General features: G+C 37.5%; 1 protein-coding gene across 1 annotated transcript; it reads right to left on the minus strand.

Annotated features, from left to right (window-relative positions):
* Positions 1–137: 137 nt before the first annotated feature.
* On the minus strand, positions 138–2,451 carry LOC110944064 (protein disulfide isomerase-like 5-4). Its single transcript, XM_022185785.1, has 5 exons — positions 2,416–2,451; positions 1,879–2,094; positions 1,638–1,787; positions 537–614; positions 138–215 (listed from the first exon to the last, which is right to left on the minus strand). The coding sequence occupies exons 1-5, from the start codon at positions 2,449–2,451 to the stop codon at positions 138–140; spliced, it is 558 nt and encodes a 185-aa protein (XP_022041477.1).
* Between the last annotated feature and the right edge of the window lie 13,827 nt (positions 2,452–16,278).

Below are 16,278 nucleotides of genomic sequence, written 5' to 3' on the forward strand. Positions count from 1 at the left end.
CCAACATAATATACAAGTTTCCTGTATATAAATGCAAAACTTCTCATTGAAGCAATGATGGCCCGATGAGGCGTGAATACGAGTTAGCGGGCCATTAAAAAGCCAAAAGTCCGAGAAAATGTAATGTTGTAACCGGGCTAAAAGTCTTTCCCAAGTTCAATCTTTTTCACCACTCTCATTGTGTTGTATAATAGTGATTCCAATATCCCAGCCACCTGAAACCAGTGGTAAACAAGGGAAAAAAACACAACAGTCAAGGGTAGAATAGTAATTTCACTTTCACAGCTTATTAATCACCATGAGTTATACTTCCTGAGTTCCTGTATGCATAGTTGTGTGCCTATTTATGCAATTTGACTTGAGGATAAACACAAAATTACCTAATCATCCCTCGCTTTAATCAACTTATAATCTTATTCTAGTTCTTAAAATTGTAATGATCACTTCAAAAACGCACATCTAAACACCCCTAACTTTAGCCCGCGGGGGTCAAAAGTTAAAGCGGGCACACAAGTGATAGTGAAACAAGTACCAACCGTAAATATGCCCCCAATAAGGGCGCAAACTTTGATGATGAAATGAGTAAACAACTTTGGATCTTCCGTTACCAAGATCTGGTCACAAACAGTGAAAAAAAAAAAACAGGTCTAGAAGTTAGAACTGATATAAAAGAAACACTCGAAAAATGGCCGCATTTTAGACTTTGGGATCATTTCGTATGCGCACACATATATAAGAATGGGTTCAAAACAAAACCAAATGAAGCCGAGAACCACAAGAACACTTGTACGTGGTGCTCACGAGATATGGAAGAGATAAAAAAAGTGGTTTATGTGTTTAAATAACCGCCTATGTGTCGCAGATAAAACAATATGATATAAGTGTTTATGTGGTTCTCTACGTGAGCCCCTATCTATCTCTCTCTCCCTCTCTCTCGTATCTCTTCACAACACGACGTATAAGTGCTTATGCAGCTCTCACAATCCTCTGTTTAAATGTGATATTTACCAAATTCATAAAACATTATGCATCTATTGACTATTCAACTAAAAGAGTGGATTTGAGACATTAAATATGTTATTATGTGATTACATAACTCCGTTATGTATCACATTTAAAGCAATAAAGCACAAATATATATGTGAAATTTTGAAGTTTTAGACGGATGTATATGAAAAGAGTAAAATGCCATTTTCGTCCATGAGGTGTGGCCAGTTTTGCGACTTTCGTTCAAAGGCTTGTTTTTTCGCATCTGGATCCAAAAGGTTTGAAATGTTGCCATTTTCATTCCGCTTATTAACTCCATCATTTTTCTCTGTTAAGTCAGGGGTATTTTCGTCTTTTTACCTATATCATTTTTGTTTTTTATTTGGTAAGGGTATTTTGAATACTTGTACTAATAAAGTGAAAAAGACCGAATTGCCCTTTAAGTTATAAAAATTGACGGAAATACCTCTGACTTAACGGAGAAAGATGGATAGAGTTAAAGCCAGATGAAAATGGCAAGATTTCAAACCTTTTGGATCCAGATGCGGAAAAATAAATCTTTAGACGTGAATTTCAAAACTGGCCAAACCTCAGGGACGAAAATGACATTTTACTCATATGAAAATGAAACTAATCTTTAAAATGTCAACCTGCATAGGAGATGGCTCAAAGTGAAACTTTGCAACCGGAATCGTAACCGCATTAACCAAACTACTATGTACTGTATAGTCATAATCCTCAATCAACTGATAAGATGAACTCATCACCTCAGTCTTCACAACTTGAAGATAATGCTCTATCTGCAATTTACATTCACAACTACAAATAATAAGCATCAAGTACAATAACAAGTGACAGTTAGTTAAGTTAGTTACTTTTGTATAAGCTTACTGTGACATTTACGCGGTCTTCTAAAGTGATGTAGGCTTTACTAGCCAACTTGTCATGACTTTCGATGTAGGGTCGCAGTCTCTTAAGATCACTTATCACTCTCGGAGTCACCTTCTTACCGAAGTTGAAACTGTTTATCACATGTGACATGTTTATGCGCGAAGCATCAAACGAGTGGGATTCGGATCGCACTGATACGATAATATCGCCTGGAACCTGCGTGGTGAAGAACGTTACGTTAACCAAGTCCATCCGAGTACAAGTAATGGGCCTCTCGGCCCGGTTATGTTTATTTGTTTTAGTCTAGTTATTATGGGTCAAAACTTTAGTATGTTTATGTTTATTTCGTTTGGGCCGTAGGCCACATGTAAATGGGTCGAACAAGCTTGTTATGTCCAGTAGGGTATTAGCGGTTAGAACAAATGGGTTTGGGCCAAGCTTTGAGAACCGGTATGTCCCCAAACTAAATAACCGCAAGAGCGGTTATTCATGAAACGTCATATCCCCTATTTGAGACGACGTGACTGTGGAACATACCTGTTCATCGCCTATAAAGCCGCTGCCAACATCCATTGTTCTCGGTCAGTCAGTTTGTATTCGAACGTGTGTTTACAAGTTATCATATTCAAGTTCTAGTTTCATTCAAAGTTCAATTCGGTTAGTTATCATTTACAAATCTGTTTTTCGTTCAATTCATCATGAAGTACTGTGATTGTTGTGGGTTGTTCGTAAACGATTGTATGTGTGGTCACAATACCATCCGTTCCGAATGGTCCTGGGTTTCCGATGACGATGATACCAACATTGGTATCAGAGCCAAAGGTTTAACAGGAAGCGGAAGGGATTGTGATCAAGAAGAAAACCGGGTTCGTGGAAACAAAGGGAAATCGGTGGTGACCGATTATGGTGAAGAGGTTTTTGTTCGTAGTGGAGAGTGCGGCCGGGCGGCGGAAGTGGATGAGTACGCGCAGGGGAAGCCAACCATGCGGACCGGGAAATCACCAATGAAAAAGTTTCCAAAGAAAGTGTTTCAAAAGGGTTTCGTGAAGAAGTCCGGGAAGAAATCTAATGCACCAGTGGGTAGGCCGAGAAAACCGGGGGTTCGGTGTTTCAAGTGCAAGGAATTCGGCCACATCGCATCAATTTGCCCTAGTAAGTATATCAAGTTATCACCGTTGCCAATTGAAAGTGATTATATTGTGAAAGATACTTGCGGGGGCAAATGGGATTCAATATGGGTTGTTGATCCCACGTTCAAAACACATATGACGGGAAACCAGAATATGTTCAAGTGTTTCAAGAGACACTTCGGGGTTGTGACGAACGAAAGTAGGAAAGACTTTTCGTTTGTACATGGAATAGGAGAAGTAAGAGTGCCGGTGGACGGCAAAGATAAGACGATCCCGTGCGTAAGTTATGCACCAAGTCTAGACAAGAATGTTCTAAGTCTAGAACAACTCTTGTTTCAAGGGATTGAGACGGTCACCATGGGTGAAACATGTGTGTTAAAGAAAATGTTTGGTTGTCGGTCGAAAGGGTTCGACATCTACGAAGACAAGTCGGAAGTCGATTTGGAACAAGATTATCTTAATGCTTTCTACGATAATCTTGGGGTTGATAATGGCTACAAGAAGGAGAAAAAGGAATTCCAAGAGTGTCTGGGGGATTATTATGAACGAGAATTCGAGAAGTCGAAAAACAAAAAGAAAGTGTACGGTGAACGTTCAAACGTAAGGAAGAAAGAAGTTGTGTACTCCAAGAAAGCGAAAAAGGCACTATTGATCTACATTGAAGGCGAGAAAGATAACCCGCGCCAATCAAGGGAAACGCTTCGGGAATGGGCAATAACTTTCTCTCAACTCGAGGAGGATGTCGTTGAAAGAGGGTTGATTATGGAAAGCTGCGTGGAACCGGGGGATCTTATCACACTACACGAGGAAATCAAGAAACACCCAAGGTTCTTCGACGCACCGTTCGAGGAAGTTTTGGTTTGGTTCATCACGGATTTTCTAGGGATTGTTTGTGAGAAAGCAATGCCGCCAGAGTTAATTGATGGACGTGATCTCAGTCTCATACTACTACACCGCATCGTGAAGCATAACGGTGGATTCAAAGAGATAATGGAGAAAGACATGTGGGGCGATATTTCGGTGAAGTATGGATACGAAGCGGATGACGCTTACGAGATGAAGGTCGCCTACATCTATTATTTGGAATTGGTTGAATGGTATTTTGACTACATCAAGAAGGAGCGTGCAAGAAAGAAAGATGGCATGGCTGAAAGCTCAAGCAACAATTGCGGTTGGCTCGACGATTCAAGCGACGACGACGTGGTGGTCAAGATCGAGGTCACCAACAATCGCAAGGAGTGATCGTGATCGAAGGACTCGGATGTTCTTGCTTAAGGGGGAGAATGAAGAACGTTACGTTAACCAAGTCCATCCGAGTACAAGTAATGGGCCTCTCGGCCCGGTTATGTTTATTTGTTTTAGTCTAGTTATTATGGGTCAAAACTTTAGTATGTTTATGTTTATTTCGTTTGGGCCGTAGGCCACATGTAAATGGGTCGAACAAGCTTGTTATGTCTAGTAGGGTATTAGCGGTTAGAACAAATGGGTTTGGGCCAAGCTTTGCGAACCGGTATGTCCCCAAACTAAATAACCGCAAGAGCGGTTATTCATGAAACGTCATATCCCCTATTTGAAACGACGTGACTGTGGAACATACCTGTTCATCGCCTATAAAGCCGCTGCCAACATCCATTGTTCTCGGTCAGTCAGTTTGTATTCGAACGTGTGTTTACAAGTTATCATATTCAAGTTCTAGTTTCATTCAAAGTTCAATTCGGTTAGTTATCATTTACAAATCTGTTTTTGGTTCAATTCATCATGAAGTACTGTGATTGTTGTGGGTTGTTCGTAAACGATTGTATGTGTGGTCACAATACCATCCGTTCCGAATGATCCTGGGTTTCCGATGACGATGATACCAACACGTGGTACACGACATGTTTTAACCATATTTGCACGGTTTCGTATATAGTAATAAAACCAATCAAACTAAGAGCAAAGGTGAGCTTCCTACCATTACAAATAAAAATAACATAGAGACAGCTGCCACAAGGGACAATCCAGTCTGAAAGTGATGCTTCTGTCAAATCTCTTGGAATTTTCCTGATTATATTTGAAAAGAAACGGTAAAAAAATATCATTTAAGAAGGTATGTATAATAACCTTACTCTTAACATATGTGAAGCTCATGTGTAATCCCTAGGCTATGTGTTGTGGTGCATGTGAAACGTGAAAAGAAAGTGCGTCACATAGGCACCACGTGGGCAAGAGACAGTGTTGTAAAAATCGTGACTAGTTGGCGATTAATCGCTAGTCGGCCAGTAACTGAGTAATTTTTCGTTAACTAGTCCATTAATCGCTAGTCGGACCTAGTCGACCGGCCAAAAATCGCGATTCCGGTAAAGAAACCTTTATATTGCGGCCAAAACCTCTAAATTCCGGCCAATTTCCAACCAAACCATGTGAATTCCGACAACTAATCTTGTACACTTAAAAAAATGAGTTGAGCAATAGTTAAAACCTAGCTACTTAAAATATTTAACTATAAAAATGTGTATATGTATACATAAAACTGAAAATTACATATAAAAAACCCGATCCAATTAATCCCGAGTAGTCGCTAGTCGCCACCTCACCGGCCGATTAATTTTTCATGATGTATTCTCCTTTTTTCCATTCTTTTGGTACCAGTGGCGAAGCTTGAAAATTTCCACCAGGGGTCGAAAGTCAACGAACCTAAAAATTCTATATAAGTATTTTTTTTTATAAAACTGGGGGTTGAAAACGTATATACCTAAAAAATTCTACACGAAAGGTACATACATGACACTACTGAGCGAAAAGTTCGGTGGGTCGGGCGCCCCTCCCGGCCCCTTGAAAGCTACACCCTTGTCTGGTAGCATGTAATTATATAACACTTTAAAACTCGATGAATGCATGTGAATCAGACCTGAAAAAATCGATGGATTTGATATTGGGTGTCAAAAACATTGCAGCGATGTGGATCTATTGCTATTCCAGTGCCGGAATTCGTAATGAATATGGGATTCCGATCGTCGTCCAGAAAATGATAATGATTATCAAACGGTATCATGAGATACAGTAACGGTCCCTTAACTACTTTTTGCAATCTCCATCATGTTGTTATATTAAACTAATTGAATCGTTCGACAGGAAGTTCGTTTGTTCATTAAAGGAACGAACACAAACAAGAAATTCTGTTTGATAACATAAATGGACATGAACAGAGGATGCGTTCTTCGTTCATTTATGTTCGTGAACATTCGGTATTGTGTTCATTTATGTTAGTTCGTTTATGTTTATTTATGTTTGCTTACTTAAGGATATCTAGGTAAAGGATCAAATAAAAACAAAATTAACGTACGAAACGTACGCATTGAGGGAAAAAGCAAAAAGTGGCGGTGTCATTTTGGTAATTATGAGCAACTTCCAAATAACTGGGGAAAAAGCAAAATGTGTCTTGTAGAGTAATTTTGAGCATCTGTAGAGTAATTTTGGGAAATGTAGGGTAATTTTCAAATTACTCTGGTAGAGTAATTTTGACTTCTGTAGAGTAATTTTGAGCATCTGTAGAGTAATTTTAGGAAATGTAGGGTAATTATCAAATTACTCTAGTAGAGTAATTTTGACTTCTGTAGGGTAATTTTGGAAAATGTCTTGTAGAGTAATTTTGTTAGCATTTAGTTATGGGGTTTAGCTTTATGGTTTAGTTTTTAGCTTTTAGTTTGGGTTGGGGGGGGGTTAGTTTTTTTTTAGGTTTTTGGGGGGTGGGGGGGGGGGGGGTTAGGTTTTTTTAGGTTTTTGGGGGTGGGGGGGGGGGGGGTTAGGTTTTTTTAGGTTTTTGGGGGGTGGGGGGGGGGGTTTAGGTTTTTGGGGGGTGGGGGGGGGGGTTTAGTGTAATTTTGATAATTACCCTACAATTTTGATAATTACCCTACACGACCAAAATTACTCTACTTGAACTTTTACAATGGTTTAGGTTTTTTTAGGTTTTTGGGGGGTGGGGGGGGGTTAGGTTTTTGGGAGGTGGGGGGGGGGGGGTTTAGTGTAATTTTGATAATTACCCTACAATTTTGATAATTACCCTACACGACCAAAATTACTCTACTTGAACTTTTACAAAATTACCCTACAGAAGTTCAAAATTACTCTACTAGAGTAATTTTGAAGTTGCTGATAATTACCAAAATGCCACCGCCACTTTTTTGACTTTCTTTCACTTCGTACGTTTCGTACGATAACTTTATTTTTACAGGAACTTAACTCTATATATATGATATATTTTTATTTTATTATTGGTTAGCTTATAACCCTAGTTATATTATAGTCTCCGTCAACCCCCCTCTTTTGACTATTTTAATTTTAGTTTGTGTTAACGCTTGAGAATCTCTTAATTTTTGTGTTAGTTATGTTTATGACATTTATGTCAACTATGTTGGAATACTTATGCTAAGTATTTATGTATTTTTGTTGGATTGCTTGCAATCTTTGTGATGAGAAATGCTTATTTTTATTCAAAAATGAACGTTCGTTTGTGTTCATGTATGCTCATGAATATTTTTTTGTGTTCGTTTGCGTTCGGTAAGTGTTTGTAAACACGTTTATTTCCTTCACGAACGAACACAAAGGCATTTGCCCCCTGTATCTCATGTGCTAAGTGTCAAGAAATGATCTTAACTAATTAATCTAGCCCATGCATCACAATTCCAAAGTACCATTTCTTTGGCCTAACTAAACTACCCAAGTTTTATAAAATACACTTGGAAGTTATCACAAAACATACGCTCAATCATAGTTTTTTTAAATAATTTTAGTTAGTTGAAGAGAAAGTAAATGCAAACTTGTGTGAACTGTGAGAAGCTGTTTCAGTCAAAGAAAATGGAGTAAAGGTGGTCATGCTTCAAAATTGAAAATGATTTAGAGTTGTTATTGAATTGTGGAAATTCATAAATTGTTTCAAAAATGAACCGTAGGCAAAGTTACTTTGGACAAAGAGTAAAATTCAATTTGGAAAACAATAAACTAAGCATAAATGAAATTTGTGTTGACAACTAAGGCCCAGCAAAGTAATTAACAAGGCCCAATAAAAAGTGGATACAACTCTCAAGACGCCTAATGTAAACAAGCCTTGATTTTGTTTTCCGATTACATCACAGATAACATAACTCCACCAAAATACTAGTCATTAGGCTCTCAGGTCGGTTAACAGGGGAGTTGTGAATACTCGATCTAGGCAGAGAGTACTCAGAGACTACTCGTACATGTTAAATTATAAATAAATTAGTTTTCAGAAAATTATACATATGTCAAATAGTATAAGTTTACTAATATTTATAACGAAATACATGAATATTAATATAAATAAAAAATACATGTTCAAATGGCAAATTATTTCAAAAATTGATGGTCATTCCTTGAAAAACTATATTCATTTTTAATACGATAGACACATGAATTATATTTTATTTTATTTTTAAGTCGAACTAGGTCTAAGTTGACCAATTATATCCGATTCTGGCTGAGATTGGCCGCGTTTAATCGATTCCGAGTAATTAGACAGAGATGAAGAAAATCGCATCGACAACCTACCTTCTAACGATTACTCGACGTGCTAGTACTCGGTCTCCTAGACCTTGTTTTACAACTTGCTCACAACCTCATTAAATAATTTGTATAAATTAAAGCTAAAAATATAAATAAAATCTAGACATTTATAATATTTGAAACACACAAAATATAACTTATTTTTCTAACTCTACAATAATAATTGTTTTTGGCAAATTTTAACTTGTTCAAACTTTTATTCTTTGAACTAATTATTTTTATTTGACCTAATTGTATGTTTGAGATAAAAATGCCACCCAAATCAAGCCATTTGTTAATTAATGGGTTGAAATGGGTTGAAATTGTCAATTATATTGGAAAATGCTTTAATTGCTCCTCGAAATTGCAATATTTTGATGTATTAGTTGGCCCTAAACTTGACCAAACAGGTCAGAATCGAAAGTCAAAGCAAAAGTCAACTATTTGACTTTCGACTACGAAATGAGCTTTAAATAAGAAATGATGAGTTGGACATGATTAAACATGTCCTAATGTGTTATATAAACTGTTATGATGTCAAAAATTAAGGTTTTGATACTTAGAAACTTATTTAGCGTAATTTGCAAAGTTTACGTTTTTTACTTTTATTTAATATAATTTTGACTCGTCATTTCGCTTACTTAATGTGATCTTCAGAGGGTGTTATCACAAGAGATTAACACCTTCATTATTACGATCACGTAGTCAAATTCGATTCAAACTTTGACTTTATCGAAATGGTCAGAACCGGAAGTCAAAGTAAAAGTCAATTTGCTCGACTTTCGACTAATAACTAGCCTTTAAATTGAAATATTGTCACACCCCGATTTCCACGTGTCTCACCGGTGGGCCCGGTGGGGGATTACCGTGACGTAGTTGGCAACAATATAGTCAAACCACACAATTATGTGAATGCACCGCGGAAGCAAAAGGTATATATATTACAATCCGAATAAAAAGTAATATCCAAGTATTACAACGGAAGGTAAGGGATCCACAGGCAGATCTATAAACATTGTTCTACAGACTTTAGACGTCTAGAACTTGCAAGATTCCTTATTAATGTCCTGAGCAGCTTCCAGCCTATTACGTACTTGTACCTGTCACTTAGACTTTTGAAAATACGTCAGTTTTCACTGGTAAATACACTCAACTGACTCATTTGAAAAGAGTGTAAGAAAATTGATTTAGATGCACCAGGCACAAATTATTTTGACACTTTGATTAAAATGCACAGAGGCAGAATTAATCTTTTATAACTTGAGACAATCATATTTATAATCTTGTATACAGATTTACATGTTCGTTGTACGTTCAGGGCCCGATATAGAAACCGAGTCAAGATTAACAGACACGTCACAAGTATAGGCCCACTGAGCGTGAGATACCGTTTCCCTTATGCAACTGTCAGGTGTATGCCTACACCCCGTGCATAAGACGTGACCATTTTATAATACAATGATGTCAAGGATATCCGGGACATAGTCATTAACCCCTAAAGGCTTTTATTTCAAACAATACAGATCAAACCGGGTTACCTCAATGATTTAATCACAATCCGATTAAATATTCAATACCCGACCAAGCGGTATTATTATACCGTATCCCAAGCCCGTATAGGGAAAATAAGTTAAGAGTATTTACCTGAGCTAGCTCCTGTCTTAAAATAGCAAGAATAATAACTCAGCCGTATTCACTTAAGTAAGCGTAGGTACAATTTACCGGAAGGCTCTAGTCTGGAACGATGGTATAAATAACCAATTAGAATGCTAACGAGTCTTTAATTAAGCCTGAGTTTAGACCGGTTAGTCTTAAAGAATTGTTACGGTTTAATCGCGTGAAAGGCGAAAACCATGAATGGAGTGTGATTTTGACCCAACAAGTTTGAAGACTTGTTTCATATGGGTATAACAATCATACTCTGGATTTTGGGGTTAAAACAATATAGTTTGACCCGTTTCGGCTAAATTATGTAAACTAGTTACATAAGCCGAACCGTGCGTGCAAAAGACGCAACGGGTATCCGTTAGAGTCCTACACTGCTTTCCTAAGTCAATACACTTTAAAGAGGTTGTGGTATCAGTAGGATACCTTCCATAATGCCCGTAACGAGTTTAAGTTAATAATATGCCCCGTAGGAGTATTTTGGTCTTTTTAAAGATTATTAAAGAGGTTTTAGAGTTCTACAGGGAATCTGAGTTTCCTGATCAGTTTATAAAGTCTAAAATACTTTATTTATTATTTAAAATCAGTAGCAACTGGAATCGGGTCAAAAGACCTTATAGAACTCGATTTATGGCCGAAAATGGCATATTCGGTATTTACCGAACCGTAGCCATAACCGCAGGTTATGAGCAAGGAAAAAAAATAATTAAAAATCTTTAAAATCCCAAAATATTATTTTACATCAGTGAGTAAAAGGTTTGGTGTCGAAATCCGGGTTTAGATAGGCATTATGCTAATTGCGCTATTTAATTACTAAAGTTTCGCAATTTGCGCTAATTGGCATAACTCTTATTCTGGACCTCAGATTGACATGAAATTTTAGGGACATGCTTAGAATTCAGTAACCAAGGTCATGATCCGTTCACATGTCCGAAAACCTCGTTTAAATTTATAAAGGGCGTTACGGTCAACTTTTAAGTAATTAACGGAAATGTGTAAAAGACTCGGACAAACAACGAACCGGTTACAGAGGTTTATACTATCATGTAACCTGGTCCTAAGAGAGTCCTAAGGCATATCTAAATCGAACTTTAACAGGTCAGAACTGAAGTCAATGCAAAAGTCAAACTTTTGCGACTTTCGGTTCCGAACCGGGTCAAAACAATAAATTGTCGGATCAACAAGCTTAGATCAGTTCTTAAAGTTATTATCAAGCTATATGAATGACAAAATAGGTTATACGCCTTCTACATTGTTACTTATGCGTTAAATCGAAAATCTAGCTTCTGTTGACTTTTTATAAACAACTTTGACCCGACATTCGACCTAGATAGAGTGGGAATCAGAGGATGCCCTTTTAAGGGTTTATAGCCCACATGATTACCAACTTATAACTACCTTTGATTCAACAAATCACTGGACCAATTGTGATTAATCATTAAGTCAACCGTTAATTACGACGGTTTGACTTCTAGGCTATAACTAAGCGAAAACTCAACAAGAAAAGGTCAAGCATACTTACAAGGGTCCTATGAACGACCAGAGATCACTTGGGAGGAAGCTTGAGCTCCAGAAGTGCTCCACAAATGCAGATGAAGGTGTGTGGGATTGTTTGAACACTTGTGGTCTTTTATAGTGAATTCACTCACCACAATTGGTTGACAACAAGGTCTAGCACTCACCACAACTCATCAACATGTGTCCCTAGTGTTTAGGGGTTGATTAGGGGCCTCTTGGAAGGCTTTAAAGGCTTTAAATGTCGTTTAGAAGGCTGAACAGGCGATTTAAACATGTTTCTGCATCTGGGCGCCTGACGCGGCCCGCCTGAGTTTTTAGCCAAGTTTTACGCGGGCCGCCTGGCCCTTCTGATCTGATTTTATATTTTTTAATTTTCACATCCTTGTCCCTTGGCTCTTCGAAAGGGCAACGAAGCTTATTTCTTGCAATTTGGCCCCTTCTTATTTACTCACAAGGGCTTAAAGACTTGGACCTACTTTGTTAAGACCTCGGTTAACTTTATTGTTGCCCGAAAAGTCATAACTTTCGACGTTGACGCTTTTAACCCCTCGCATACGAATTTGATCATAACTTTCTCATACGATAACGAAACTTTATGAAATTTGAATCGTGCATTGTGGTGAGCATAATTTACCTTTACAAAGCTTCGGGTTTGTTAAAAGGTCACTCAGAGGTATAACTTTAAACATGTTGACACATTTAACCCCTGTAGTTTGTAATCTCTCACTTTTAGCTTCGTATGATCAATGATTTATTCGTTTGAAGGTACGAGCATCATTTAGGGTTACTATACAGTATATTTACCCTTTGTTGACATTTATAACCCTCGAATTTACATGCTTTCAAGGTTTGTCAACTTTAGTCCTTTATTTAGTATTTAATACCACGTGTAAACTCATGACACGTGTCAACACATTATTGGACACAAAATTTCGAGGTGTTACAAATATACTAGAAATAACACTTATAAGTGTTCAAGAGAAGCTTAGAACTTCAGGGAGGAGGCTCCTAATGATTAGGAGCAGCTCCAAAGAAGATTTATAAGTGAGAAAGAGTGGTGTCAACAATTTGTGAGCTTTAGGTAGGTATTTATACTAATCTAGAAGTGGTGAGGTTGTGACAAGTGTCCTATGAGGTGTTATGTGAGTGATTAGTGTCCAACATGTGTCATAACAATAATGAATGGTGGCAAGGAAGGATCAAGGTGGCATATTATGGTGTTTATGTGTCAAAATTGCAACAAAGGCTGCTGCCAGCGATTACTTTGCTATCAGCGCACCCCTTACGTGTGACACACCGAACTTTCAAGGTTAGTGTCGCCTAGTCTCATAACTTTAATCGTGTATTATCATTCCTTTCACGCTACGTTTTACCACATGTTCCGTGGAATGCTTGTTACTTGTGCTCGTTAAATCTAACGTATACGAGTTGGATTGAGTGGGCGATTGGGTCATGCATACGTTCGGGCCGCACTCTTGCTAGTTATAACTTTCTTCGGCCCACGCTTACAGGTTATCTTGGGCCCAAAGTCATACAAGTCCAATCGAGTCATAGTGGGCCGATTAGTTGCATTTTATACATCCACACACACACCGAAATAATGTTGGGTCGGGTGAAGCCCAAGTGAATCAATCATTTTGTTTGGGGCCAGTTATTGGAGGATACATACACACATAAGAATTACGTAATTCATTAGCAACACACATTCAAACCCTAGACTCCCTTGAGTTCGGTAATCAGCGACTGGAGACCCCCCTCCCCCCATCGTGGCAATCTGATATTTGAGGCACCAGTTTACCTAGTCGAGCCCACTGATTGGTAAGTTGTGTTCATGTTAGTGATAATGTTTTGATCTTGTTTATGTCTAAGGCATGGCTGATGTATATCATACTGGATGAGTTGTTAAAATTAACTAGTATGCTTAATATTAAATGACGGTTATGATGTTTCTTGGATACATGCAATTTAGGTTAGAAACATGATCATAGGGATGGTTGTAAATTGTGTCAGATCTGATTTTATGATAACAAACAGAACGTGTTAATCTATGTTTAGGTGTAATAAGTATAGATTAACCTTGGTCATAAAGAAGTCTGGATAATTACATGAATACCCAGTTAGTGGATGATGTATACATGAAAGTGCTGAATGGTTTTAAACCTATGTGGGGTGTGCGTAATGATGATGTCAGAGATGGTTAGTCTAATATTGAGTATGGCTTATCGATGTAACAATGGAGTTAATTTTTATGTCCATGAGCTCTATTGATAATTGTAAAATCGAGTGGGCCGCACACATGGGTTGATGATATATTGATTTGGGCCATGCACTTCAATAGGCTTTGTATTATTTTCTTAATTATATTGGGGTTGTTTCATGTATCGAATTATTCGTTCAGTAATACATGTTGTAGGATCTAGGTAGCTTGACCTGATTGAATGTGTATGATTGTGTTATAGTCATTAGAGATAATTATGGGAGTAATTGACAGATAATAAGGTTGCATGATTGGTGATGTTGATAGAATGATGTTTATGTTATATTTATTTGGAGTGAAACTTGACGTTTTGTCACTTGACCTTTTAGACGGGTTCAACATACAATGAATGTAATCCATTTGGGCCGGTTGTGATAGTTGGGCCGCGATGCTGGATACGACGCCTGATGGGCTTCGGGTCCATTAGCCACACACATACTCACATTTATGGTGTAGCCCGATATTGTATTGTGTTATTGTTTGAGTAAATGTCTAGGTTAAACTGAACAAGTATATGGCATGAATATACAATATGGATATGCGTTGGTGTGAATATTTGCTACAACTTATGTGATAGTACGAATTATACTTGTGATTACTTGTTCAATGTGCACGAAAGATTGTGATTTACGTAAACGTGAAAACTGATTGACACTGGTAACCATAATAGGATTTGATTGACCAACTGTGAACAAGCATTTAGTCTAACCGAGCACTCTAAGGTGAGTTCATCTCTTGAGCATGCGTCCCGGTGGTTGGGACAGTCAGTGGGTATCTCGTGGAGGGATAAGTCTTTTGGGTAAAACTGGGATGTTGGATAATAATCTCACCCTATCATTCTTAAGTCCCATCTTTTGTGTTACCGGGGAGGTAACGGGTATTAGTTGGTAGTGCTACTTAGGTTTGGCACCCTCACACCGTACCGGGGAGGACGGTTGTGAACTAATGACCCAGTCATGCCCAGTGTTGTGATAGGAGCACTGGGGAACGGACAAAACATACATCAGGAGCCGTCTTGTTCAGTATCGAGATATTATCAACATTACTTTCGGAATTAAATTCAATGGATTAACTAAACACTTGGTAACCAACGTTTTCGAAAAATATGAACTCACCAGCGTTGTCTGATACACTTGTTGCATGCTCGCAGGTCGTTAGATATCTTGGATTTGGGAACTTGCTGTCTGGAGTGGTCATAGGTCGACTGGAGAGATTCATGTGATTGAATACTTGACACTAAACATTGGTTTTGAAACAGATTAACTTTGGTTTACTATTTGCTTCCGCTGAACATATTGGTTTTCATTTAAACTTGTTGATGGTATTTTATTAACGATTGAGAACTTTATTTAGAAACTTGTATGGGTTCAATGTAATTAGTGGCTCATTGTTGGTACGTCACACGCCTAACAGGGACATTTCCTAGGTGGCATTTTGGGGGTGTGACATTACGGACCGTAACGGGTATGGCTTACCGTCCGTAAGGGACCTCAGGCGTGCACAATATTTTGAACATCCTTACGGGCCGTAAGGGTATGTTCTTGCGGTCCGTAAAGGACCTCATAAATTTATAAAATTTGCCTTTTAGGCTGATTTAGCCCCTCAACTTTAGATATATATTATTTTTATGATTTTTTGTCATTCCTTTTAACATTGTAAATTACATAGAAGGTTTCTAAACACGTGTCACCTTAGGCTTCAATCTAAAGTATCGAGATGTTAGAGAAGGGCCCTCAGGTAATGTTTAAACCATTTAGAAATATATCAAATTTTCTCTGAGAATATTATTTTTTGTTTTCGTTGCTTCCGCTCTATGCCACATATTTAGTTATTTACCTATGTCATAGTAAAATGACATTGTTACTTATAGATAGGAAAACAAATCTTTTCATAATGTTAAATTCATTTATTAGAGGGTAAAAATGGTATTATAAAGTTTTTAAAAAATATACATGAAATTGACCCTTTGTTCTATGGTATTTTATTTTTTAGTGTCGTGATGGTGATTCCTTTGAATGCAGGAATTTGATTTTGTACTTGTAAATGTTATTTTTTAAATAACACCTAGAGTTATTATTAATTTTCCATAGAAAAAAATAGGTATGTTCATATATTGAAATGCATTTTATTAAGTTTGAGCATTGTCATGATCCAAGAGTTCACAATAACGTGAAAAAAAAAAAGAAAAAAAATAACGTGATGAGATGTGAAGGACATTACATGGATTTTAGGTGGGGAGAAAATTAGCCTTTTCATACGTTCATTTTATGTTTGTATTATCTTTTA

Source organism: Helianthus annuus, chromosome 5 (genome assembly GCF_002127325.2).
Source record: "Helianthus annuus cultivar XRQ/B chromosome 5, HanXRQr2.0-SUNRISE, whole genome shotgun sequence".
Lineage (NCBI taxonomy): Eukaryota > Viridiplantae > Streptophyta > Magnoliopsida > Asterales > Asteraceae > Helianthus > Helianthus annuus.

Coding starts and splice junctions, on each gene's coding strand:
- LOC110944064 (XM_022185785.1), bottom strand. CDS start 2,451: ATGGATGTTGGCAGCGGCTTTATAGGCGATGAACAG. Junction 2,095..2,415: donor GCTTTATAGGCGATGAACAG/GTATGTTCCACA, acceptor TTCACCACGCAG/GTTCCAGGCGATATTATCGT. Junction 1,788..1,878: donor AAGACCGCGTAAATGTCACA/GTAAGCTTATAC, acceptor TGTAAATTGCAG/ATAGAGCATTATCTTCAAGT.